The sequence below is a fragment of the Salminus brasiliensis genome, chromosome 1 (assembly GCF_030463535.1).
Source record: "Salminus brasiliensis chromosome 1, fSalBra1.hap2, whole genome shotgun sequence".
NCBI lineage: Eukaryota > Metazoa > Chordata > Actinopteri > Characiformes > Bryconidae > Salminus > Salminus brasiliensis.
Window position 1 is genome coordinate 5,538,110 of NC_132878.1, and position 27,052 is coordinate 5,565,161.

The 27,052-nt window shown below is 42.5% G+C and overlaps 1 protein-coding gene across 3 annotated transcripts in view; it reads left to right on the top strand.

The window, feature by feature from the left end:
* LOC140573633 (astrotactin-2-like) overlaps positions 1–27,052 on the top strand; it is a 789,110-nt gene that overhangs the window by 581,609 nt on the left and 180,449 nt on the right. For all 3 annotated transcript variants that reach the window (XM_072693130.1, XM_072693216.1, XM_072693294.1), the window contains one exon: positions 25,778–25,944. In XM_072693130.1, the coding sequence (XP_072549231.1) occupies positions 25,778–25,944 (167 nt within the window). The remainder of the gene's footprint in view (positions 1–25,777; positions 25,945–27,052) is intronic.

A 27,052-nucleotide genomic window follows, 5' to 3' on the forward strand; every position in this document is an offset into this window, starting at 1 on the left:
GGGGTGGACAAGGGTGCCTCTACCCATGGATTCCAGTCCTTGGGGAAATCAAACCAGCAACCTTCCAGTCTCAACCTGTAGCACACTTTACCCATCCATGGCCAGGAATACACTCATACTAGTGAATAGGGGGTGAACACATACGTCCAGAAGGACGGCAGAGACCTCAGCACCTGGCGACCAATGCATAATGTATGACCCAAGCCTGCTTCTCCAACTTGTAGTACAGTGACCTGTTGGTTCCAAGCCCACTTCTTTAACCTGTAGGATATTTTACCACCATTGCAATGGGATTCAACCCACCCATGTCAGTGAAAACACTGATACTAGCGAATAGGGGGTGAAAACACACACCCAGATGGTGGGCAAACTTCTAAGCATACAGGGAGCAATTGAGGGTTATGTATCTCAGTTATAGTTGCCAGTTCTGTTGATTGAACCAGTGACCTTTTGGTTCCAAGCCCACTATTTTAACCTGTAGGACATTTTGGCATCATTGCAATGGGATTCAACCCACCCATGGCAGTGAACACACTGATACTAGCAGGTAGGGGATGAAAGCACATCAGAACCTAGAGAGCAGGTTTAGGATTTGGTGTCTTGCTTGAGGGCCCTTCAGCTATGAATGTTGAGGCCACTCCTTTATTCCCTGCCAGTCTGGGGCATTGAACCCACAACCATGGTTGTATACTGTTTTTGTTACTGTGCCTTTAAGGCTGATATTTGTAAATGAGCTCTGTTGTGGGCTAAACTGCTGCATGCTGAATACGGGATGTTTTAAAAATCAGATGTCTAGCGCCAATAAGGATCACCACTCCTGATCCGAGGTCATCGAGGGTCTCCACGTTCTGCAACATTCTGAAAATAGAGAGAGAACAGCATCTCATAGAGAGATTGAAATAAGGTGGTCAGATGGTCAACAGTACAATAATCCAAGCTATATCCTGGGAGCCAAGGTCTACCAACACTCCAGGTCTTGAGTCCCTTATAAACCAGCAGATTCCAATTTCCCCCAAATGTGCATCACAAAAAATACTGTATATTTAAAACAGGTGTTTTTTGCAGGTTAGTTTCCATAGATGGACTTAATGGACTTTACTGGTGTGAGGAAGATGTAGTGGTTTAATGATGATGGGCCCTTTAAGGGCTATTTCTACAGCATGCAGTTCTGTAAATTGATTGGCTGAGTAACATTCAAATACATCAGTTGGGGCTTGTACTGAAAAGTGCTGTGGAAACAATACAGAGTATCTCAAACACTGAGGTTGTCTTATTGTCAGCTGTAGTGCATGTACACAGTATTGTACACGTAATGGAATAAATACGATGGCAGCTGTTGACACATCATTTTCTGCTACCGAATACCTCTCACAGCCCTGCGTTAAGCTCTGGACTGGCTTTTTGGGTTCTAACAGAGCTCAATTTGCCACCTGACTCACTCCAGCCCCTGCGACTAGCTCAGTGTGAGTGTGTGTTCTCCGTAAGTACAGTGCCTGCGCTCTTATTGATGGCTCTACGCATGTAAAGGTTAGGTCGACCTTTGTCAATGTCAAGGCCAATGTTTTCCACACACCAGCAAACCAGGCCACATCTCAAAACCACAAAATAAAAGCAGGCATGTCATCTTCATTATAAGTACAAGCGCACAATTTTCTTCTTATGTAAGCGTGAAAAAGCAGAGCAAATGGAAAAACACACGTAACCGATGTGGCCAGAAAAAAAGAATAGCAGCATCTCATCAGGTGAGGAACTAGACGGACAGACCTTTTTTTGGTTTATTCTCTTAAAAGCTCCCTTCCCTGTGGCAGACTGGGTTTCTATTCCCTGGATGGACAAGCAACCACTCTACATCAGCCAAATGCCATGAATGTAGACATGTACAGTAGGTCCTAGAACAGAACCTTGAGGGATGCCATAAAGTGGTTAATGTATAGACTGGCATACCTTTTTTTGGTTTATTCACTTAAAAACACTAGGGGTTCCTGGACTGATGTGGTTTTATTTCACCAGTGGTTCCTGGACTGATGTGGTTTCACTGGGGGTTCTTGGACTGATGTGGTTTCACCAGTGGTTCCTGGACTGATGTGGTTTCACCAGGGGTTCCTGGAATGATGTGGTTTTATTTCACCAGGGGTTTCTGGACTGATGTGGTTTCACCAGGGGTTCCTGGACTGATGTGGTTTCACCAGGGGTTGTAGGACTGATGTGGTTTCACCAGTGGTTCCTGGACTGATGTGGTTTCACCAGGGGCTGTAGGACTGATGTGGTTTCACCAGTGGTTCCTGGACTGATGTGGTTTTATTTGACCAGGGGTTTCTGGACTGATGTGGTTTTATTTCACCAGGGGTTGTAGGACTGATGTGGTTTCACCAGTGGTTCCTGGACTGATGTGGTTTTATTTTACCAGGGTTTCCTGGACTAATGTGGTTTTACCAGGGGTTCCTGGACTGATGTGGTTTTATTTCACCAGTGGTTCCTGGACTGATGTGGTTTTATTTCACCAGGGTTTCCTGGACTGATGTGGTTTTATTTGACCAGGGGTTGTAGGACTGATGTGGTTTCACCAGTGGTTCCTGGACTGATGTGGTTTTATTTCACCAGGGGTTGTAGGACTGATGTGGTTTCACCAGTGGTTCCTGGACTGATGTGGTTTTATTTTACCAGGGTTTCCTGGACTGATGTGGTTTCACCAGTGGTTCCTGGACTGATGTGGTTTTATTTGACCAGGGGTTGTAGGACTGATGTGGTTTCACCAGTGGTTCCTGGACTGATGTGGTTTTATTTCACCAGGGGTTGTAGGACTGATGTGGTTTCACCAGTGGTTCCTGGACTGATGTGGTTTTATTTTACCAGGGTTTCCTGGACTGATGTGGTTTCACCAGTGGTTCCTGGACTGATGTGGTTTTATTTGACCAGGGGTTGTAGGACTGATGTGGTTTCACCAGTGGTTCCTGGACTGATGTGGTTTTATTTCACCAGGGGTTCCTGGACTAATGTGGTTTTATTTCACCAGTGTTTCCGGGACTTATTTGGTTTGACCAGTTTCATACTGAGGCTGGCCAAAACACCATTATATACCAATAATAGCACCTATACCAGTAGTCTATATCTATACCACTGGTTCCTGGAGGGCACCTAACTCTACATACTCCTACCCAACATGATTCATATGTAAGTCAGTCTGGATAAGAGAGTCAGCGTAATGTGCAGTTGGTCCTAAAACAGAACCTTGAGGGGCACCTTAAAGTGTATTACATAACAACATTTCCTTTTCTGTGGAAGAGTAGGGTTTTTTGATTCTCTGACTTGGCAAGACTATCACCCTACACCAATTCTGCTACCTGTGTAACTTGATTCATGTGTAAGTCAGCCTGTGTAAGAGCATCAGCCAAGTGCCATGAATTAAAAAAAAAGTACAGTAGGTCCTAGAACTGAACCTTGAGGGATGCCATAAAGTGGTCATTGTAATATGTAACAGCACTCCCTTCCCTGTGGCATACAGAGGCTGGGCAAACACGACTCTATACCAATAATAGTACCTATACCAGTAGTCTATATCGATACCAGTGGTTCTTGGGTAAGACTTCTAACTCTACATTCTCCTACCTGAGGAACATGATTCACGTGTAGGTCACACTTTATAGGAAAGCCATGTGTAGTAGGTAACAACACTCCCCTACCTGAGCAGGGTTGATTCCCTGACTGGATAAGCCCACCACCAATAAGAGTCATTGGGCAAGACTCCTAACTCTACATTCTTCTACCTGTGTAAATCACTCATTAACCAAATGTCATGAATGTAAAAAAGTACAGTAGGTCCTAGAACTGAACCTTGAGGGATGCCGTAAAGTGGCGAGTGTACTACCTGTGGAAGAGTAGGGCTTTTTGATTCCCTAAGTGAGCAGGTCCAACAGCCTACACCAATAAGAGTCCTTGGGCAAGACTCTTAAATCTACATTCTCCACATATAACATCTGCTTCTGTAAACATCATGTAGCTCTATATTCACAGCATTATTGTCTACAGTCTTGTTTTGGGGAAGTTAACAGATATGAATTCCACACATAGTGGATCATCTAGGATTGGGTGCTGAGGAACCCGTCTGAGTGGGTAAAAATCTAGCATTCGTTTCACGTCTCGCGTCTCGCGTCTCTCCTGACTTCCATCCCATCATCTTCCTCCTCCGTTCTTCTCGATCGCTTCTCTGCCACCTTTCATTCCGCTGGAGGATCCATCTTCATTGTCCTTCGTCTCCTTGGCCGTCCTTTCACACTCTTCTTCCTCACCGGCTCTATCATCAGAGCTCTTCACTCCATCACCAGACTCTACATCTTCCCCCAATCCTCTCTCTCTCTCTCTCTCTCTCTCTCACACACACACACACCTCTCTCTCTCTCTCTCTCTCTCTCTCCAACCTCTCTCTCTCTCTCTCTCTCTCTCTCACTCTCTCTCTCCAACCTCTCTTTTGCTCCTTTTCTCTCTCTTCCCCTCTCTTATCATTATTCTCATTCTCTCTCTCTCTTTCTCTCTCTCTCTCCCTCCCACCTCTCTCTCTCTTTCTCTCTCTCTCTCTCTCTCTCCCTCCCACCTCTCTCTCTCTTTCTCTCTCTCTCTCTCTCTCTCTCTCTCTCTCCCTCCCACCTCTCTCTCTCATTCTCTGTCTCTCCCACCTCACTGTTTCTCTCTCTCACACATACACACCTCTCTCTCACCTCTCTCTCTCTCTGTGTTGCTTTTTCTTCATTATTCTCCCTCTCTCTCTCTTTTACTTCATGATGCTCTCTCTCTCTCTCTCTTTCTCTCTCTCCCTCTCTCTCTCTCTCTCTCTCTCTCTCTCTCTCTCTCTCTCTCTTCCACCTCTCACTCTCTCTCCCTCCTTTTAGCTCCTTTTCTTCATTATTTTATCTCTCTCTCTCTCTCCCCCCTCTCTCTTTCTCTATTTTTTTCATTATTCTCTCTCTCTCCCTCTCTCTCTCTCCCCCTCTCTCTCTCTCTCTCCTGCCCTTCAAAAGAAGGCTTAACTGCCGTCTCTCTCTCTATCCTTCACTCTCTCTCTCTCTCTGGATGCTAACGACACAGGAGGGAGCCGGCGCCTCAGAGGAGTGCTTTGGTCACACCTGGCTCCGGCCCCACTGAGGACATTCAGATGATGGACATGCCGGCTGTCTCATTTGCAAGTCCTCTCAGCTTTAAAGCGATAGTTCAGCAGAAAATCTCATTTATATCACCCCCCCACACACACACACACACACACACACAATCACATCTCACACACTCACATCTCACACACACATTTACCCCGAGTCTGAAGTTTTGACTGTAGTCTTTACTAGTGTAGCCCCCACACAAATTAGCAGTGTGATATAAGCGTGCGTTACTTATACAACATGTCTAAATGTTTGTGGACACTCCTTCTAATGAATGCTTTCAGCTAATTTAAGTTGCACCCATTTCTGACACAGATGTGCAAATGCACACAAACACACATACACACACACACACACACAGCTTGTGCAGGAAGTCTCTGTGATGCTGAATGGTGTGGTACATGGTGGGCTACATATGAGGATCATTTACCTAGCTAATACCACAGTGCTAACTGGTGGGGTATAGGCTTTCTGTACTTGTTAGCTACATTAGCCGTGTAACACACACTCATACACACACACACACACACACACACACTCTCTCTCTCTCTCTCTCTCTCTCTCTCACTCTTTTACAAAATGGTTTTATTATGGAACAAAAATGGTTTGTCCATGGCATTGCTCAGAGAACCCTTTATAGCACCCTTATTTTTAAGAGTGTACACTTGGGCTAGATAGCATTTCAGCAGCCAACAGCCCTGAGTGTACCCCAATGTCCTCGCTATGTGTCTCGCTGAGGTAGGAACGCTGTCAGACGATCAGAACTGATCCGACGTTCAATGGACGTTAAACACAGAAACCTCTGGGGTTAAAAGGTGGCCGGAAAGACGGCCAAGCCAGAGGCCCGGCCCCCCTGCCGTGCCTCACCCGAGCCTAGGGTATAAATACACATGCGCTAATCACAGATGTGCATGAAGGAGGCTTAGAAGTTTTTTTTTTTTTTTCCGGAATACTGATTAGCGCCCTGTTACGGACTACAAAGCCGAGATGCTAACAGGTTCTTAGCTGGAGCCTTCAGGCCTCAGCCTGGCTCCACCAAGTGAGGAAATTGAACAAGATGGAGCGCCAGAAAAGAAAAAGGAAAGCGAGGGAAAAAAGCTTCTCTTCCTCTCCACAGGGTGAACAAAGCGCTTGGGCTGGCTTTGAAGTCCATCCGAATTCTTCAGCCCTCCCCCGAAAAGTCGAGAGAGTGCTAGATTTACATCTGAGCAGTCAGCGGAAGTGAGGGAAACATGTATCGATACGTTCATCAAAAGAGGGAGAGTTCTTGGCAGATTATGGAAGGAGGACAGTTTCCTAGTGGGAAGTTTTAATAGGATCGCCCGCCGGCTGAAAGCTCGGTCCTCACGCCTGGCACGGAACGGACAGTCTTATTAGTCGTGATTCATGTATATTTCATTCCGAGAATTCCTCACGGACAAACAAATGCTGCCTTCCTTCGCTATTCAAATGATGCTGCTGGTGTGCTTAGCATTTTGTAAAGGCAGTAGCTGTGTGAGAATTTAAGGGGAATAGATGCACTGCGTGGGGCGATATCTGGGCCAAAGGAATCGTCTAAAGGGTATAGGCTTCTGGTGGGGTATAGGCTTCTAGTGGGGTATATGCTTCTAGTGGGGTATAGGCTTCTGATGGGGTATAGTCTTCTAGTGGGGTATAGGCTTCTAAGAGGGTATAGGCTTCTGGTGGGGTATAGGCTTCTAGTGGGGTATAGGCTTATGGTGGGGTATAGGCTTCTGGTGGGGTACAGGCCTCTAGTGGGGTATAGGCTTCTGGTGGGGTATAGACATGTTAACAATAAACATGCTGGAAAAGGTTCTTTGAGTGATCAATTTTTGGTTCCATGAGGAGCCATTTGTGCCTAGAACATGTAGCCAGAGGTCCTTAGACAAGACATGACAGCTATATTCAGCATTAGTGTCGGACACAGGGGAGCAGAGAGGGTGAAGGTCCTTGCTTAAGAGTTTTGGTGGCATATGATGGATCTACTAAATATTAGGAAGGTGGTGCTAATGTTATGGCTGATCAGAGTCTACCATTCACTCCCCAGTGAATATAAAAGCAAGCTCCTTTGAAATGACTCACTAAATTGAAGTTATGTAGTGTATAGTTGGTGAATACTGGTCTTTATTGCTGGTTGTCCTCATTTTTCGGGATGGTTTAAAGAGATAAATGAAGCTACGCTGCAAAAAATATTAAAATAATCTGATTTTCACATTGTTGTATGATATAGTATTAATAATTTAACTTATTTCTAATGTATTTGTACTTGTTTTTAGTGCTGCTGAAGGTGTCTTATTCCACTGGCAGATAATTTAGCTTGTTTGAAGCATTATTTTCTGACAAAAGCTGAATTTTCTATCATGTCCTAAATGAAACAAAATGATCCATCAATTTCAGCAGATAAAATCACTTAAATCAAGTATCGATCAGATAGGAATAAGTTCAGTCATCTTATAATATCACTACGATGATATTTAAAATGAGAAATAAGATACATACTATATTGACAAAAGTATTTGGACACTTGCTCATTTATGTTTCCTTCTGGTATTAATAAGAGTTTATCCTGCTTTTGTCTCTACTGTCCAGGGGAGACATCCAAGGCTTTCTACTAGATTTTGGAGGAGCATTGCTATGAGGATTTGATTGAGTTTGGTGGCAACAGTGTTAGTGTAGTCAGGATGTTGGATGATCACCATCCCCAACTCTTTAGCTCATATTCAAAGTATTGAATTGAGCACCAACCATTTTTCCAGAGGTCCACAGTTAGCTCCACTGCTCCACAGCTCAATGCTAGGGGGGCTTTATACCCCTCCTGACCACGCTTGGCATTGGGCATGGTGCCAATATGTTAATGTTTATCTGCTCTAGAGAGTCCTATTCTATTGGAAATACCACTCTACACTCCACAGGGACTAGACAAGCTGTGTGTGCACATCTTTGTCGACAATGGGTGCAACTCAAAGCAGCCGAATGCATGCTTCTAAGGGGCGTCCACAAACTTTTAGACATGTAGTGTATTTAGACTACGTTAAGAGGGTTTCACTTGCCAAGATATCAGATATTTGGCAGTGTAAAGATCAGCACAGACAGAAATTGTGTTCCCAGAATGCCTCAAGCTAACATTTGAGTGCTGGAAGTCCCCCCTGGCCCCTCTTAGAAGTGAGCTTTGCGTCAAAGGGTTCTCTGCTCTGTTCGGAGCTACAAGGGAATTCTTGTCCGAGGCAATCTACTGTAGGATTCAGGCGTGGCAGATAGAGATCAGGTTAAAAATCTTGGAGAATTTCTTTAATGAGTCCAAGGTTATGGACAAAGGACAAAGAGAAGAGTCGTTTCCAGGCAATGTATCCACCCGCTAAACATTAGCTCTTTCATTAGCTCGAACCGTTGCTCGCTCTGGCCCGTGGGTGATCTGCACTTTTGCCAAGAACACCGGGGTCAAAGGGTGGCCTCTTTAGCGCGAGTAGGAGGGAAGCGAGCCTCCACCATGCGGTGCTGCTAAGAAGCTAAAATGTAACCTTTGTACAAATTGACTTGTTATTTCTCTACATCAATAGCGACGGCTCCCTCTTTGTGCTTGAAAGGCCGAGCTCTGTATCGATTTACAATTTTGACTCGAAAAATGGTTAGCCATCTTTTAATAGAGCCTCCGGTCGCAGTGTGGATAAAAGGGGTCCAAGTCAGAACAGCAGTATTTAATATTGTGGCAAACTCAGGGGCCTTACTGAGCATCGATATACAACCATTCCCAACAATCAATGCGTCTTACACAGTGGTGACTGCAACCCTGCAGTTAGAAAAGGTAGTCTAGGTAAAAATACCTGCTACCTGCTGTGGTAACAGCTGGCTTTTATGCTCTGATATACTGTGAAGAATGTACTGTACTAATTTACTGGTCCTTAAAGGGTCTATACCATTAAAAAAACAAACTTTTCCTAGTTGTTTTGAAATGACAGACTGGGGTAGTATGTAATGTAATGTTAATGTCTACAATTCAGGCTAGAAAAAGTAAGTGAAACTAGATTTCTGCAGTGAGTAACAGTAACAGTCACAATAACAGACAAACACAAGCTAACTAAACTAATAACATAGTTATGCTGTTCATGTCTTGTATTAAGCACATTGAGTTTGCATTGCAGCAGTGCAGGCTAGAAAAAGTAAGCGAACCCTTTGGAATAACCCAGATTTCTGCACTGATTTACAGTCAAATTTGGTCTGATTATTATCTAAGTCACAATTATAGACAAACACAACGTAACTAAACTACTAATACACAATTCGTTCTTCATGTCTTTTATGAAGCATATTGAGTTAGCATTCGCAGATTCGCATAGAAAAAGTTAGCGAACCCTTTAGAATTTCCTAGATTCTTTGCTAACAGTAAAATGTGGTCTGATTATTATGTAAGTCACAATTATAGACAAACACAACGTAACTAAACTAATAACATAGTTTTGCTGTTCATGTCTTTTAAGGAGTATGTTGAGTTAGCATTCGCAGTGCAGGTTAAAGAAAGTAAGTGAACCTTTTGGAATAACCCAGATTTCTGCACTGATTAACAGTAAAATGTGGTCTGATAGTTATCTAAGTCACAAATAAAGACAGACACACAACATATTGTTCATTGTTCATAGCATTCGCAGAGCAGGCTAGAAAAAGTAAGTGAACTCTTTGAATTGTCTAGAATTGCTTAGATTCTAACAGCAAAATGTGGTCAGATCATTATCTAAGTCACATTTATAGACAAACACAGTCTAACTCAACTAATAACAAACAATTCATTGGCTTTAATTGAGCAAATTGAAGTAAACATCTACAGAGCAGGCTAGAAAAAGTAAGTTTAGAATTGCCTAGATCCCTGCACTGATTAATAATCAAATGTGGTCAGATCATTATTTAAGTCACAATTATAGACTAATACAACCTAACCCAACTACTAACACACAATTCTTTGTTCATGACTTTATGGAGCACATTGAGTAGGCATTCACAGAGCAGGCTAGAAAAAGTAAGTGAACCTTTTTAGAATCGCCTAGATTCCTTCCTAACAGTAAAATGTGGTCAGATCATTATCTAAGTCATGATTATATACAAGCACAAGCTAACCAAACTAATAACACACAAATAATTGTATAACTGTTCATCTATTGTACTGTAATGTTCAAGCACATTAATTGCAGGCTAGAAAAAGTAAGTGAGCCTGTGTTATTGATTATCCTAGAGCTAACTAGCAATAGTGTTTCAGTGAAGATGAGAGAGTTTGGAAGTGTCTACTACATATACGTGTTGCTAAGTGGTTGCTTAGTGATTGAGATAGTGTTGTTAGGTGTTTGCTGTGGAGTTGCTTTGTGGATGGTAGGATATTACTAGGTGGTCACAAGAGTGAACTGTTTTTTTCTAGGTGGCTGCTATGGCATTTCAGATTATTGCTTTGGTGTTGCCAAGTGGTTGCTAGGCTATTGCAATTGTTATAGTGTTGCTAGGTGGTCGCTAAGGAGTAGCTTAAATGTTGCTATGGAATTGCTAAGTGGTTGCTTGATGATTGTTATAGTGTTGCTAGGTGGTTTCTATGCATTTGCTTAGCGGTTGCTAGAATAACGCTGGGCAACTGTTATTACGATTACTTTGCAATGTGCAACCATAGTAACGTTAGGCCAAGGCAGTCACCTAGGGGGGCCATAGAATTGTGCTATTCCTATGTTTAGATTCCACACATAGTCACTAGAGCAAATTGTTTTTGCTAAGTGGCTGATATGGTGTTGCTAGGTGATTTCTATGGTGTTGCTAGGTGGTTACCATGCAATTCTTTTGCAATTGTCAGCCGTAATACAGTTATGCCAAGGCAAACACATGGGAATGCTACTGAACTGTGCTATTCATACGTTTCCAAGGAGCAAATTGAATGTTTTCATTAAAGCTGAAGGTCATGACGATGACCCCCAGACTGGAGAGATATATTGAAAAAGGTCTTACAAGGAGGCTGGTAAATTTTCAAACAAGCTCTTAATTACCCACTCTATTCTTTTCTTTACTTTCTGTGGATCACACAGAAGTCCAAGGTCTCCTAGGCTTCAGTTCTTGTTCTCCTGAGGTGGGATATTAAGTCAGTGGGGTTCTTGTATAGAACCCATTCCACTTTTTTTTTTAATTTCCTGCAAGATGATAGTGAATTACTTTTGGAATGGAAAGATGTCTAACGATGTATTCCTGGTATTTAAACACAGACCATGTGATTACATACCTCAGTGACTGGATGAATACACATACATCACTGTGTAATGATTTTTTACCTTTCTGCAAATTTTTTGTGTAAATGTTCATAAAAAATGCCTTTTATGAAATATCTGCTATGTGACATTCAACTATATTGTTAATCATATATATAGATAGATAGATAGATAATAAAAATAATTTAATTATTGTATTATACAAGCTGTGTGTGTGTATATATATATATATATATATATATTCATGACTCTATATAAAAAAATGACAAACTATTGAACAAATGTATAGTATATTTCTTTAAATAACATCTTTTTTATCAGTTTTTCATCAGTTTTATTATAAATTATTAATGTGTTGTAAATTAAGCATTTTTCAAGTGTAGCTTTTCCATTAACATTTTCATAAAATCACTCTCCAAAATGACCTGAAATAAAATCTTTTTACAGATTTACAGACGTCCATTGAAAGTTAAGAAGGTTTTGTCCATCTCCTGTAAAGCTGCAATATTAAACAAACATAATTTTTATATATACACTATATGAACACTTGTTTTGGGACACCTGCTCATCCCCACAGGGCTCCGTATAAGGCCTACTGTTTTGTCACTGTGCAAGCTTCCACTTTTAGAGTTTTTTTTTAGCTATGCAGATATTTTCATCATTGCATCATTTTATTTACATATATATAGACTGTATGGACAAAGGTATTGGGACACCTGCTTATGCATTGCTTCTTAATCAAGGGCATTAAAAATAATTTCTCCTGCTTTTGTTGGAGTAACTGTCTCTACTGTCCAGGGAAGAAGGAGGCTTTCTACTAGATATTGGAGCTGGAGCATTGCTGTGAGGATTTGATTGCATTTAGGAGCAAGAACGTTAGTGAGGTCAGGATGTTGCATTAATGATCACCATCCCACCTCATTATCCCCAACTCAGCATCCCAAAAGTATTGGATAGAGCACCACCCAGCCATCATTCCAGAGAACACAGTTCTTCTACTGCTCCACAGCTCAATGCTAGGGGGGCTTTATACCCCTCTATAGTCCACACCTGGCATTATGCCAATGCATGGTGCCAATAGGTTCATGATGTTGATCTGCTCCAGAGAGTCCTATTCTATTGGCAGTATCTCTGCTGGGACTAGACAAGCTGTGTTTGCGTCCACAAATATAGTATATATGTATACACTATTTCCCCTTCAGCTGAAGGCCAAAGTGATCTTGTTTATGTTCTACTTGATCTATTAATGCTTTGTTTTTCTTCGTTAGTAGATCTCTTTAGATTAATTACTGTAAATAAGAAGTATTTCCAGGCGCCTCAATAAGTAACGCTCTGGGGCCATGCTCTAATGAGTTTGCTAATTACTTAGCTGCTTAATATAGCCTAGCAGATAAGACCTGCTATGTTTAGTGGTGGTAGATGAGGGGTGACCATGCATGCAGTAATGCGGTATGGTCTTTCTTTACTGGAGGTTTCAGAAGATCTCTTTCAGTAGATGTAGCTACTGAGAGCTAATATGGGGTTAATACTGAGCAACGAGATAAAGCGGTTATTTTCATAGAGAATATATCACAGAGTTGCTGCACATCGATTTAAGAGGAAAGAAGTATGACGGCCGCAGTGCAAAATTCCCAACCGGCACAATATTAGACACCTCGCCAAAGATTGGAATTTCAATTTCCTCCTCTCTAACAGTTTAATGAATGCAGCTGCGGCGTTATTGGACGCAGATTACAATTATTATCTCCTATCTTACGGGAGAAGCGAACGGCATTGGAGGGACAATAACGAGGTAGCATTTTGGAGGCATTATTCTCTGTGGATTATTTTGCTGTTTTTATTTATTTTTTATCCTAATCTGTTGGTTTAATTGTTTTTTAAGGGACTGAGGGGGGTGGTGGGAGGGTGGCCAGGTGGTAGTAGTTCTAATATATTGAATATTGAATTGAGGGTTTAAAGTAGAAGGAAATGCAAGTGAAGGTGCCAAGCAGGGCCAAACACCATTATTCTCATAACTTGAGGCTTCCTAATTAGTTCCTGGCTTAGAAGCTTGGTTCTGAGGTTCTTCTGAAATCAAAGGTATAAGTACTGGGGTTCTTTAAAGCACTTCTATGGAAGAACCACTTTTCATTAAGAACCATGTCTTTCTAGATGTTAGAACTTAGCTTTGAGGATTTGCCTGCGTTCGACCTCACAAGACCATTGTTGATACAGATGTTGGACAATCAAGTCTGGATTTTTGCTCATCCCAGAGGTACTGGGTGGAGCTTCCTCATCACTCTGGAGAACATCAGTTATTCTTCATCAATCAAGGGCATTAAAAAGAATTCCTCCTGTATATGTTGGAGTAACTGTCTCTACAGTCCAGGGAAGAAGGAGGTTTTCTACTAGATATCGGAGGACCATTAAGAGCACCAACTAAGCAAAGTACTGGATGAAGCTCCGGAGAACTTCACAATCCAGTGCTGGGGGGCTCTTAACCCCTCAAAGTGATGTTTAGCATTGACCATACACTCACAAAGTTCAGGGTTCTTGGGTTCTTTGGAAATCAAGAGTACTGACAGGGAGGTTGTGGCCTTTGTTAATGCTATAGTCAACTCTTCTGAGACGGCCTTATACTATGGTGAAACATAGTTGTGAGAATTTGCATGAATTCAGGCTCGGGAGAGCATTGTTGAGGTCAGGTTTGATGTTAGATGATTAAGTCTGGATAATAAAAGCCAGTGTTGCTCATCCCAGAGATACTGGGTGGAGCTTCATCATCCCTCCGGAGAACTTCACAAAGTGATGTTTAGCATTGACCATACACTCACAAAGTTCAGGGTTCTTGGGTTCTTTGGAAATCAAGAGTACCGACAGGAAGGTTGTGGCCTTTGTTACTGCTATAGTCAACTCTTCTGAGACGGCTTTATAGATCTAGATATTGGAATGATTAAGTTAAATGATTAAGTCTGGATCATAAAAGCCAGTGTTGCTCATACCAGAGGTACTGGATGGAGAACTTTGGGGTTCTTGGGTTCCTCTGAAACCTAGGGTATTGACAGTGAGTTTGTGGCCTTTGTTACTGCTATAGTCAACTCTTCTGAGATGGCCTTATACTATGGTGAAACATAGTTGTGAGAATTTGCATGAATTCAGGCTTGGGAATTACAACCTCTACAGTTACAACCTCTGGTTTCTGAATAGGCTTTAGACTAGATGTTTGAACATACTGGTGATGTCTGAACATCACTGACTTGCATTCAGCCTTACAAGAGCATCGTCGAGGTCACAGTGATCACGTCTGGATCACGAACGCAATTCCTCATAGCCCAATTCTGAGGGCTCTATTTCTTTTCACACAAAGTTCAGCATTGGTTGTGGTGACCTCACACGAAGAACCACCTCCATTTAGCCGAACTTCTTTAGGGATCCATCCACTGGAAATGGGTTCTTCCATGGTTTCTAAGAACCCTTTTTCATGCTTTTAGTTCTACAAATATGGTAATGACTCATGCTGGACAAAGGGAAAGTGTGAGAAAGAGCTGAAAAAATTTCAATCATCAAGATGTTTAAAATCAATGTTCATTCGGAAACGGCGCTTTGAGTTAGTTATGAGAAATTGATTGTACTCCTGCTTCAAAGCCCTGCAAGCAACAGTACTTTGTGAAAAAATGGAAATGAATGGACAAATGGACATGAATAGTTCATGCAGGAAAGTTTCTGACCAAATTATTACAGCAGTAAGGGAAAAAAAATGCAGGAGACTTCATCTCCAGGTCCGGTGGACACTCCTGAGCGCTCTAGCGTAAAAGATATGTGATGTGAGTCGGCATGGTCCTTCTGAACAGAGTGATAGCCTCAATCATTTGCCAAGGTCAGACTCACTGTTCTCACTGTGTAAACACACATTCATCCTTTCCCTCTTGTAGCCAGATTACATCACCGGGCCAATAAGCCATTCTGACCACTATGACCCTGCCCCGAGAAGCTCAAATGAAACCTCAGAATCCAGTTCTAATGCTTCATTCGGGGGGTTCGGTTGAAAATGAATATAATGTGAGTCGGCGTGGCCCTGCTGAACGAAACGCCAGTCGCTCCATCAGGCAAGAAATTTCAGTCATTCGCCAAGGTCAGACACACTGTGTGTATCATTCATTCTTTCTCTAATTCTGTCCGTTTTATTCCGCTTCCAATTTCTGTTTCTAAATACGTCTTGTTCTTGCCAGATTACATTACAGAGCCTGAGGTGATTCTGGGTCATTAAGCTGACCATTACCTACCTAAGCCTTTTCACCATACCCTGAATGAAACACCAGGACGTCGTCCTGATATGCTATTTGGCAGGATGTAGAACTATTCAGGACAAAATTGAACACATGCTGTTTTCCATGTTCTTTTCATTACGAATCTTACATTACAACACTTCAAATGACCTAATATATACAGCATGTTCTGACCCAGTCGTCTAGAACAAATGTCTCAGATTCTTATGCTTGCTCACTTTTCCTGCTTTTAACACCTTCATCACCTTCAAGAATGGACTGTTCACCTGCCACCTAATATGTAGATCCACTCCTTGACAGATATAGCCACTGTATCAGTTTCCCTGTCAGTGGTAATAATGTTATGGCTGATTGGTGTATCTGATAATGGTTTATCTAAAGTTCCTCCCAAGCTCCTTCAACCTCTTTTAATTTCCATGATGGAAAATGTTGCTCCTACCACCGACCCTAGCTCCTTACCTTCACCTACAAACAGGTCTACATGGAAGGTCTACAGCTTCTACAGAATCATCAAAGCCTATTCTGTCCATGTTGTTTCGCCTAGAATAAGGCATCTAATATCATATTAATACTATATTAAAGTTTTCTATAGTGTTTCTCTCACAATTGTACATATTTTATTTGGTTTATTGGGAAAAATGTTTATATTCTATGTAAGAGTTATTAATTACCTTCATTTTGGGATAAGAACCATGAACATGGAAGCTGCCCACTCCAGCAGCCCAAAATATGTTCTCCTCCCTGTCCCAGGTTCATCCAGATCAATGTCTGCATTTGCAAACAGCAGATAACTTACTGATACAGGCAATTTGACAATATTAAAGATTTGTTTAATGACCAAGATATCTTTGCATTGTCTGAGGAGGGGCTTGGGATTGTTTTCAACAAAATTAGAAAATTTGTTTCCAAAAATCACATTACCAGGTTCTGAAGTCATTAGGCCATTCTGGACATCACCTTACCCTAAACCCACAAATGAAACCTCAGTGAAAACTCAACATCCAGCCCTAATGAAACTTTGGAATCTAGTTCAACTACTGTATTCAGGATTTCTGTTTTTTTGGATGTCATTAGAGGCCTTTCTAATCATCAACCTGCCCTCAGAAACCTGAACATCCCATTTTAATGCTTTAGGATACAGTCTTCAAAATGATTAGCAAAATTCCAAGATTTCAAGGTTACATTTCCAGAACTTGAGGTAATTAAAGCCTCTGTGATCATCACTTTGCCCTGAGAAGCTAAAATTAACCTCAACATCTAGTTCAAGTGGTTTGTGTCATTGTTGGAATTTAGGACATAGCGCCCTATTTTAGCAATCTTTGGGTGAGTCGTCACATGTGCATTGCACAGCTTGATTTGCTATCATAACGACGGGAAAGGTTCGCCTTGTGCATCTCGAAATGCACAAAGTCATGCACTAAGTCTCTTAATTAATCATGGGTGTGTTTGTTTTAGGCGTAATGTGCAGTAATACACCAATCAGCGTGTCTCTGCGCTCCCTTTAAGAGCCAGGTGCGGTCAGACTGACCTTGGCGGATTGCTATTTCAGTGGTGTAAAGCGTGGGGGGGTGTACGAGCGCCGGGCTGCACGCACCTGTGTTGACAATTCACTACCGAGATAGCAGATAGCAGATATATTCACAAACACTGTTGCTGTTTAAACAGCGCAGACGGAAAGGGTAAAAATAGACTGTTGGCGGAGTGTAAGATAGCAATGAGCACTGCATCTTTAATTTAATTTAATTTCCAAAATTTCAGAATTCCACTACCAGACTTGGTGCATTCTCACCACTCATCACATTTCCTGAGAACCTCAAAAAACATCTTAGAATCTACTCAGTTCTACTACTTTCTTTGGAGATCCTGTTTGTTTAGTGTGTGTTGACGTGGTCCTATTGAGTAGAACGGTAGTATTTCCAGGAAGAAAAACTCATCACCAAGGTCATGCACACTGTGTATCACTCAGTTTTCCCCATTCTGTCCATTTTGTTCAGCTTTAGAGTTCTGCTTCTGAATAAAGCTTTTAATCTGAGATAAGGTCATAAGGTCATGAGAGAACTGGTCTTTCTAAACATCACTTTGCCCTTCAAATGTAACCTCAATATCCAGATTTCATTAGGATACCATTTTAAAAATTCAAGATTCCAATATTTCACTGAGGTCAATAAGGCTTTATGCTCAACACTTTGCCCTAAGAACCTCGAATGAAACCTCACCATCCACACTTTGTCTAAGGAGTTCATCAGGAATTCATCAAGTACACAATCTTCAAAATGTTTTTCCAAAAACCTCAAGATTCTGTGACCAGACCATGGGGCATTCTGACCATAGTCTTTCCCTCAGAACTGCAAATAAAGCCTAAATGAAAACCCAGATCTAATGCTCTGAGGATGTGGGCGTCATTAGGATACAATCTTAATTATTTCCTAAAATGTCAAGATTACTCGTGGTAATTTAGCATTTTGTGGTGATCACATTGCCCTGAGAACCTCAAACCATGTGAAGGGGTTGTGGGAGGCATCAGGACACAATCTTCAAAATGATTCCCAAAATTCCAAGACTATATTTTTACATTACTGATCCTACAAATTTATTTCCAAAATTCCAAGATCCCTTTACCTGACCTTGAGGTGATTTAATCTTTGTGACCATCACCTTACCATGAGAATCTGAAAAAAGAGATCTCAGGAAATAGTTCTTCCTGAGCCATCCAATCTTTTCTAAATTGTATCCATTTTGCTCAGCTTTCAATTTCTGCTTCTAAACGAGTCTCCTAATGTCAGCTCACATTCCTGGACCAAGAGGTCATTAAGCCATCCTGACCATCACCTTGCCCTGAGAACCTCAATTGAATCCTCAGAAAGCAGCTCTAATGCTTTATTTGGGGGGACGTGGGATTCATTACGGACGGAATCTGCCTGTTAATTGCGCAGCGTCTGATTAAAAAGCTGGAGGTGATTAGTGTAACTAATGAGTCAGAGAGCATGGAGGCAGATTGAGCCCTGGAGGCCCTTCTACACTCCTCTCCTCCCCTCCCTCCCTCTTTCTTCTCTCTGTTTTTTTTTTTTTTATTATTTCCCTTCCAATCAGTGCCTCCTCCTCGCCGCTCTGGGGGCGGCCGGTGGGCGTAGGCCGTCGCCCGTTCAGGAGCGAGGCGTAATTGTTTTGGCATTTTTTATTTGTTTTGTTAATCTCACCATCGACGTGACGACTGCTGGCTGTGGACACTTGATCGATACCGAGGGCTAACAGCCTAATATAGTGGCACTTTGCGTTTCCCACTTGGAGTAAATAATGCTTCCTCCTCCCCAGTGTCTCCTTGAAGTCTCATCAGAACAGCAGCCCACGTCCCACAAGGAGCGAGAGTCTGGGTGGGTGTCTGTTGTGAGTGTAAGTGTGTGTGTGTGTGAGAGAGACACACACGCATGGAAGAAGTATCGATTGAAGACGATGGAACTTCAGAGTACGCCCTGTCAAACATAAGTATCGCCCGTAAAACCACACGGGTTACGTGTGGCTACAAAACGATGGGTTATCCATAAACATTAGGGCTAATTTACGGCTGAGCACCAGCACACATGATAATGAGGGCCTCTCGCTCCGTTCAGCCCCATTTTCATTTGGCTAATTTAGCTAATTCAGCCAATGAGCTGAAAATTCACCTGATAACTAACACTCATGAGCACGTCTTAACGTCATTTTTCAAACCTAATTCAACTCACACTCCTTCGCTCAATCCTAAAGTAATAGGCCTGACCCCAGCCCTGACAAACGAGCTGCATTTAGAAGCATTTTAATAACGACGCAGAAAAGCAGTGTTGCTGGAAACCGAGAAAACAAGCAATTGCTGTTTGCAGCATTTTTATCAAGAGCAAACACTTGTTTTGAAAGATTGAAAAAAGATGAAAGATTATTTTATTTGCATTAGTAATGTAAAAACAGAAGAGATGGAAAGTTTAGGTCCAGAAAGTAAAAATCCTGGGGTGGATTTTTACATTTTTGGACCTGAATTTTCCATTTTCCAAGCATGCTAAGCGTTTTCTGTATCTATTTTGTGTGACGGGGTGGTTGGGTTTTCTGGTCTTGGCTGATCTAAAGGCTCAAGTGAAGTCATGCTTCTCTACCTTCAGATGCTGCATTTGCTTGATGCATTCTGATTTCTGAAGCCGTCATGGGGAAAGTTTCACCATGGTTTTTACACAACCTCACACATGGCAGCGGGAGCGAGTAGCATCCACACCTGCAGCTGACCAGACCGGAGTCCGCTTGAAGCCTGAACCCGAGGCCCCTGATTTCTGAAGGACCTGATACTGGTGCTCTGGACCACTCCTGGTCTTGAAAACAGCTTTCACACTTGTCTGTACCAAACCTACCAAGCTCTCAGGGCCCGGAAAAGAAGCCTCCACCCTAAAATTGCAGAACGAGATGTACAAAGATAGTCTACTAGTCAGAAAAGACTACCTCCTGTATATTTGCGTTTTCACAGCAACGTCTAATGTCGGTGCTCTGCAGGTTGCGACGCCCTGAAGAATTGCAGAGCTCGCTCTATCTCTGCAGCGAGTGCTGTAGTCCAAGGTCTCGAGGTTTACTGTGCTCCGTGGCCCCTCGCTAGAGTTGACCTTGTGTGTATGCTTCAATAATAGTAATATGCGCATCAAGGCAAGGTACTTAACCCTCTCCAACCTCATCCTGCTGGCTTTAGTGGGATCGGCTGTGCAACTGACTCACAAAATTGCTTTCAGGAAAAGCATGAGATTAAGCTCCGTAGATCAACAACTGGAGTAATAAGAGTGAGCGACAGCGCCTGATGTAGACCTAAATACCTAATAGTCTATAGTGGCTGGGTAAAGACCTGGGTACCCGTGGCCACTGAAAGGGCTCTAATGCTTGAGAAATCAGGCCTGAGGAACGTTGTTAACTGTAATGAGAAACTCCAAACCACCAACCAGCGCTTAAAAACATGGAGCAGATAAACATGAACCTATTGGCACCATGCTGTCTAATGCCAGGCGTGGGCTATAGAGGGGTATGAAGCCGACCCTCAGCATTGAGCTGTGGAGCAGTGGAAGAACTGTGTTCTCTGGAATGATGGTTGGTGCTGGAGCTCCATCCAGTACTTTTGGGATGAGTTGGGCAGTTGGGGATGATGAGGTGGGGTGCTGATCATCATCCAGCCTCCTGACCTTACTAACGCTCTTGTGGCTCAGTGCAATCAAATCCTCACAGCAATGCTCCTAGAAAACCTCATAAAAGCCTTTCCCTGGACAGTACACTGTTAAACATATAAGATCCTTGAGAAACTTTTGAAGGTTCTTCCATTAGAAACTTGAATTGAAGAACTAGATTTTTGGAGCATTGCTGTGAGGATTTGATTGTACTCGGCAGATACGTTCCTCAAGGCTTTTCTGCTTTTAACAGCGTAGAGGCAGTTCCTCCAACAAATGCAGGATAACGTAGTTTTGTAATACCCTTGATTTCAGAGGGAATAAGGAACAAAGGAGCAGGTGTCCCAATACTTTTGTCCATTTCGTGTATGCTTCCTACAAACGAGAGGCCACATTGTGAGGCAGTGCAGAGAAGCAGGTCAGGTTTGTGTCTCATTCTTAAACAATGCTGTAGTCTTTGTTAAGAATAAATAAATAAATAAACAAACAAACAAACAGGCCTAAGCCATAATGCAGTTCCTCGTATTTCCACCGCTCCAGAAGGACGAGCAAATGATGAGCAAATGGGATGCACACAGGAATCTTGGCACTGGCTTTAAAGATCTAAAGCTGAACTTTATTATTATGCTTGTTGTTGTCCCAGATTTGAAGGGTTGCTGAACATGTTTTTCTTTTTTTTTTTATGTTATGTAACATAATCCTGCTTTCACAGTGTATCAGAAGATGAAATCTCATTTCATCTGCTCGACAGTGTTTTCAATTTGGCAATTTTCCAGACTGGCTTCATATTGCTCCTGCTCCAGATTTATTTTTTATTATCATTTATTTATTTTTTTCTTTTTTATTTATTTTTTTCCTCCCTTCCCTGAGCATCATGAGTTTCGTGGGGTGGGGGGTGGTGGGGTTCTTGCGCTGTGCCTCTACCGCCTGAGGATCAATAGCGAAATAGCACACGTGTCGATACCAAATGCGGATGGCCTGAATGCTGTATCACGGCCTCAGCATGGATACAGTGTTACATTCAAATCCTCCATAAATATAATAGCTCATAACTCATCCCCACCAATTCGCTCGACTTCCACCCTCCTAAAGAGTCGTGCGGGTTATGAATATGTAATTGCTTTTGAAAGCCGCGGCCCGCCGAGCGCTCCGCTGTCATTTCGCTGGGCTATCTTTTATTCGCTATCAGGGCATCGGCGTGTAATAGCAGTCAGATGCTCAATGGGGGGGAATGTGAGGAGCGGTATTAGAGGGAGGCACCGAGCAGAGATTAAACACACTGAGACGTACAACTCCTGTCCTGGAGGAGTTTAGGATTTATATAAACAGCATTAAAGTGCCGGAACATGCTGGAACATGCTGCTGGGGTTCCCGGTCGTATAGCATCAGATGGTCAGTCTATTGGAAAGGCCTATAAACACTACAATGATAGCCAGCTTAGCCAAATTACTGGTAAAGTCGAGCATAAATGGTGTAAAAATGGCTGCGTCTTTGCCCAAAGACCATTGCATTGAGCTTCCTCTCTCTAATTAAGATGATCTATACATTAAGGCCCTAATAGCAGATGATTCTTGGCCAAATACGTCCCACTCGGGGCGTTTATGTGACGGTTAAAGCAGCAGTATGTGATATTCCGCTGACCTGTCATAGGAAGAATGGCTCTGTTATTGTTGCCACTCCAGGCTCAGCAGGCCACATGCTGCTTTATATAACTTTGGCAAAACAGGTCAAAGAACACTTGTGAGAACTGTGTTAGTGGAAATGACTAGGAGTCAGTCTTTCGGAAAGGCCTATAAACACTACAGTGATGGTTGTGCGAGCATTACATTAAGCTCCCTCTCTCTACTTAAGATAATCTATTCACTAAGCCCCTGATAGCAGATGATTATTGGCCAGATAGGGCCACTCAGGGCATTTGTGTGTCAGTTAAAGCAGCAGTATGTAACTTTTGTTTTGTTTGCAAAACCATATCAGTGTAGTATCCTGTAGTATTACTCAACCGCCTCAGTCCACATGCTTCTCTACCCGCAGGCATGTCACCAAATGCATTTGTAAAGTATCCTTTAGGTGTGGCTCAAAGCATGAATACAACTTAGTGCTTACATACCCCAACTGAAGGGGACAGGTTTCGCATAATGCTGCTTTAAAGCCATATCCACTGAACTGAAGCCAAAACTGACCCAAACGTATCAACCGACCACATTTAAGGTTAGTTATGCCATTTAAACTTTGGCCACATGTGGCCTAAATGCAGCTTAGCATGTCAAATGTTCGCATAACAGTTCCTTCCGGGCCAGAACTTGGCCCGTCTTGGCCCAGTGTGTTCCAGCACCCAGCTTTGGACAAAGCCATTACTACTATTCAACTATGGTACATGAGATGGATTAGTGGTAAGTGTGGGCCAGAACTGGGCCTGGCTTCATTTGCGAGCTCAGTGATGCTGATGGGAAATTGGGAATAGGTTGTTTCAGCTGGTCCCAGTAAGGCATGCTCATGTCCTACTGGGAGCAGGCCTGGGCAAAAGGTTAGAAAAGCAGGCTGGGACTGGAAGGTTGCTGGTTATATCCCCTGGACTAGCTTAAGCTGGTATTCCTTGGCTTTCATGAGATGTAATGTGTGTTTGGATTAAGCAATTAATCAGAAGCTTAAATCAGTTAATTGAATTGTATTAATTAGGCTTATGAATCCAATACTGCCACAATCACCATAATCCCATGTTTAGCAGTCAGTACTCACCCTAACTCCACACCTCCCCCATGTGGTTAGGATGCATTAGCCCCAGACCGGTTGATAAATCTGACAGGGTGCGAATAGGTTCTCAATAGAGGGTGCAAATAGTTTTTCGGCAGCAGTAGAATGGGCGATTGAGGCATTTTTTGGACGGCAGTCTTTTGTTAGGCAAAAAAAAGGCCTGTGCTTTCTTTGAAGGAAATGTTAGTTGGGACGTGTCTTTTGAAGTAGTGGCGAATTTTGGACTTTGATTGATGACAGAACAATGTGTCTTGGTGGTTTGGGGAGATGGCGGGGACTCTACACAAGCACTTGAAGGTCTCTCTGAAGTTATATTAGGAAAGAACTAAACTCCCACAGCTGCCATCATCATATCATCCGAGCACTGGTGTGTTGTAGGGACAAAACTTTTACACTGAAGGGTTTAATCTGGCTGGTTCGGGTGGCACATCCCAAAACACCTTGGCACATAACTGCTAATTCACTTCTGGGTATGGGGTTTTCAGCTCCAGAGGATCTGGCCAAATTCCTGTAGCACTGTATATATCACTTATTAAATTATGAACTTTGCTTAGAGTGCTCCTTTGGCAGCCAGTCATTGAATTATACTATGCAAATGAGATGTCTTATATCACATACTACAACATCATCTGTCTACTGAGCATGAAGCGTCCTACAAGTATTTCGAAAAGCAGCCTATAGGAGTGGCCTTGACCCTCATGCTAGCACCACACACTAGCGGTAAAACTGGGACTGAGTCAAGATCAAGACTTTTCCCAGCTAGCATGTCTATGTGGGGTCTGTATGGGTTTGTCTTCAGGGTCCGGTTGCCCACCAGGGTTGGCAATGTGCCAAGGAGGAGTTAAACATGGGCCACATCTGGGTTGTACACTGCATAGAGGGCCTAGATGGGACCCATGTGAGATCATGGTGGGCTGTAATGATGAGGCCCATTTGGGAATACCTAGCCCACGTTCCACCCATGTGAGCCCCACATGAGCATATTGGCTGGGTGAGTAGTCTTAGTCAAGGCAATGTAACTTTTGGAAGCATATGATGGTGACTGATATGACCCTCTTGGTTCTTCATCTGCATCCGATGCCTGGTGCATGGTGGCTTTAATGGAGAGTTGAAGTAGAGAGCTGAGCTGTTAAGTACATTGGTTTGTTTCCAATACTGCCTACTGTCAAGAAGAAGCTCTGGGTTTTAATCCCATGTAGGCAACTAATCAAAGAGCAGTAGAGCAGTAGTGGTGCCCACCCCTGGTCCTGGAGGACCCCATGCCCTGCATATTTTAGTGCTTAACCAGCTCCCAACACAGCTAGTCAAGCTAATCAGCCCATTAACCAGCCCAAGTGGTCCTGGTGCTGGATCGGTTGGTAGGGTCAGGGAAGGCCAGGTAAGAGTAGAGTGCAATAGTCAAGCAGTCAAGTCTCAAGATAGCAAGGAAATAAAGTTGCACCCATTGCTGACACAGGTGTGCAAATGCACAAACACACACCTTGTCTAGTCCCTGTAGAGAATCCGGCCTAATGCCGTGGGCGAGAGGGGCATCTCATCCGCAACTCCCCAACTCATCACAGAAGTATTGGGTGGAGCACCAACCATCCTTCCAGAGAGCACAGCTCGATGCTGCTGGGGGGCTCATGATGTTTATCTGCTACAGAGAGTCCTATTTTACTGCCAGTACCTGTTTTTATAAGGACTAGCCAGCTGCCCATCTGTGTCAGCAATGAATGCAACTTAAAGTAGCTGAATGCATTCATTAGAAAGGGTGTCCACAAACATTTGGACACACAGTGTCCACAAGCTTAATGGTAATTTGCTGTATGAGTGAGTTCTGCTGCTGTGTTTGTGATGTGCCTAGGGTTTCTTTTAGCAGGCGAATGAACACCATTAAAACATCACAGTTGTCTGGCAGGCCGGATTCGGACCTATATTGGGCCGGTTCTGGCCCGCGGCCCATATGTTTGCTGCCTCTGGTGTAAGAGGCAGTGGGATATTTAATTATAGATTTTTTTCTTTCCTATTACTTTCACTTTCTTCTCAGAGGCAAGAGACCTTAGTCAGCCTCATTAGGGTAACCTGACGGGAATGTGTGCCCTCTAACAAAGGTTCCTACCCTTTGCTGCTTTTACGGTTACCTGGTAACAGAAAGCTTGGACCGGCGCAAAGATGTTGACCCCTCTCGCGCATTCTTTCTCATTCTCTCCCGCTCTCTCTCCCTTTCCGTCTCTCCACAGTGCCCTGAAGGTTTGCGGCCTATGAAAGATGGCTCAGGTTGCTATGACTACTCGCTGGGCACGGACTGTACGGACGGTTTTAACGGTGGATGTGAGCAGCTCTGCCTCCAGCAGCTTGTGCCCCTGCCGGACGATCCCACGTCCAGCAACGTGCTGATGTTCTGCGGGTGAGAGGGCAAACACATCATGAACACAGGCAGAAACCAACACAATGGAGCGCAGACACATACAGGCAACCGTTCACAAGTTTAGGATCACTTCAGATCACTTCATTACTTCAGGTTTTATGGGAATGACCAGGAGAAAAAAGAAAAATCAGGTTTATTCGGTTGTTTATGAATAAAACTTTATAAAATATGAAATATATGAATATATTAATTTAAAAGTCACATTTTTAGACCTAGTTAATATATATATATTTTTAAAAATAATTATTAATATTATGTATATATTTATTTTATTTGATTTGATTTATTTCTTAAAATATGGAACTACCTACAGCTCTGAAATTTGGTCATTTTTTTATTATTCTTTAATATATGTATATATATATATATATATATATATATATATATATATATATATATAGTTTGTTTGTTTGTTTTGTTTTGTTTTTTAATAAATATAATAAATATTTTATTTTATTTATATATATATACATTACATTTTAAATGTATATTATTTTTGATTTATTTCTTTTTTACTTCTAATTGTTTTCATTCTTAATAAACAATGAAAGATGTAGGGATTTGGCTTCTTTAAAATTTGAACATTTTAAAAAGTGCATTAGACCCCTGACTGTCGCTGTTAAGCCCATATTTGGCACTCTGGGTCTAAGCTGGATTTTCGATGGCAGAAATGAACGGGGTTTTCTGGTTCTGTGGTAAAAAGAAAATCATAATACTAATATTGCTCCATGTGAGCTAATGCTACTGTGCACAGCATTGATGTCCTTAGACTGCAGCGTCTTAAAGAACCGCACAAGTCGTTTTTAAGAGTGTAGCTGAATGGTATTAGCAAGTTCAGTTTGTTTACCATGCTTGGTCATCAGTATGGCCAGCTTCGGGTCACAATGATAGACCAGCTAAAGCATCAAGCTCATATAAGCAAGTCATATAAGCTGTGTATGGTATGTTTTTCGGCCTGGATGAGCTGCTTTTCAACCACCTTGACCATCAAGGATCAGCTGGGATCACCAGCAGAAGCTGGTGTTGAGCTGGATTTTTCAGCAGGGCATTACTGTAGGTTACGATGCAGTTACCTGTTCTTCAGCTA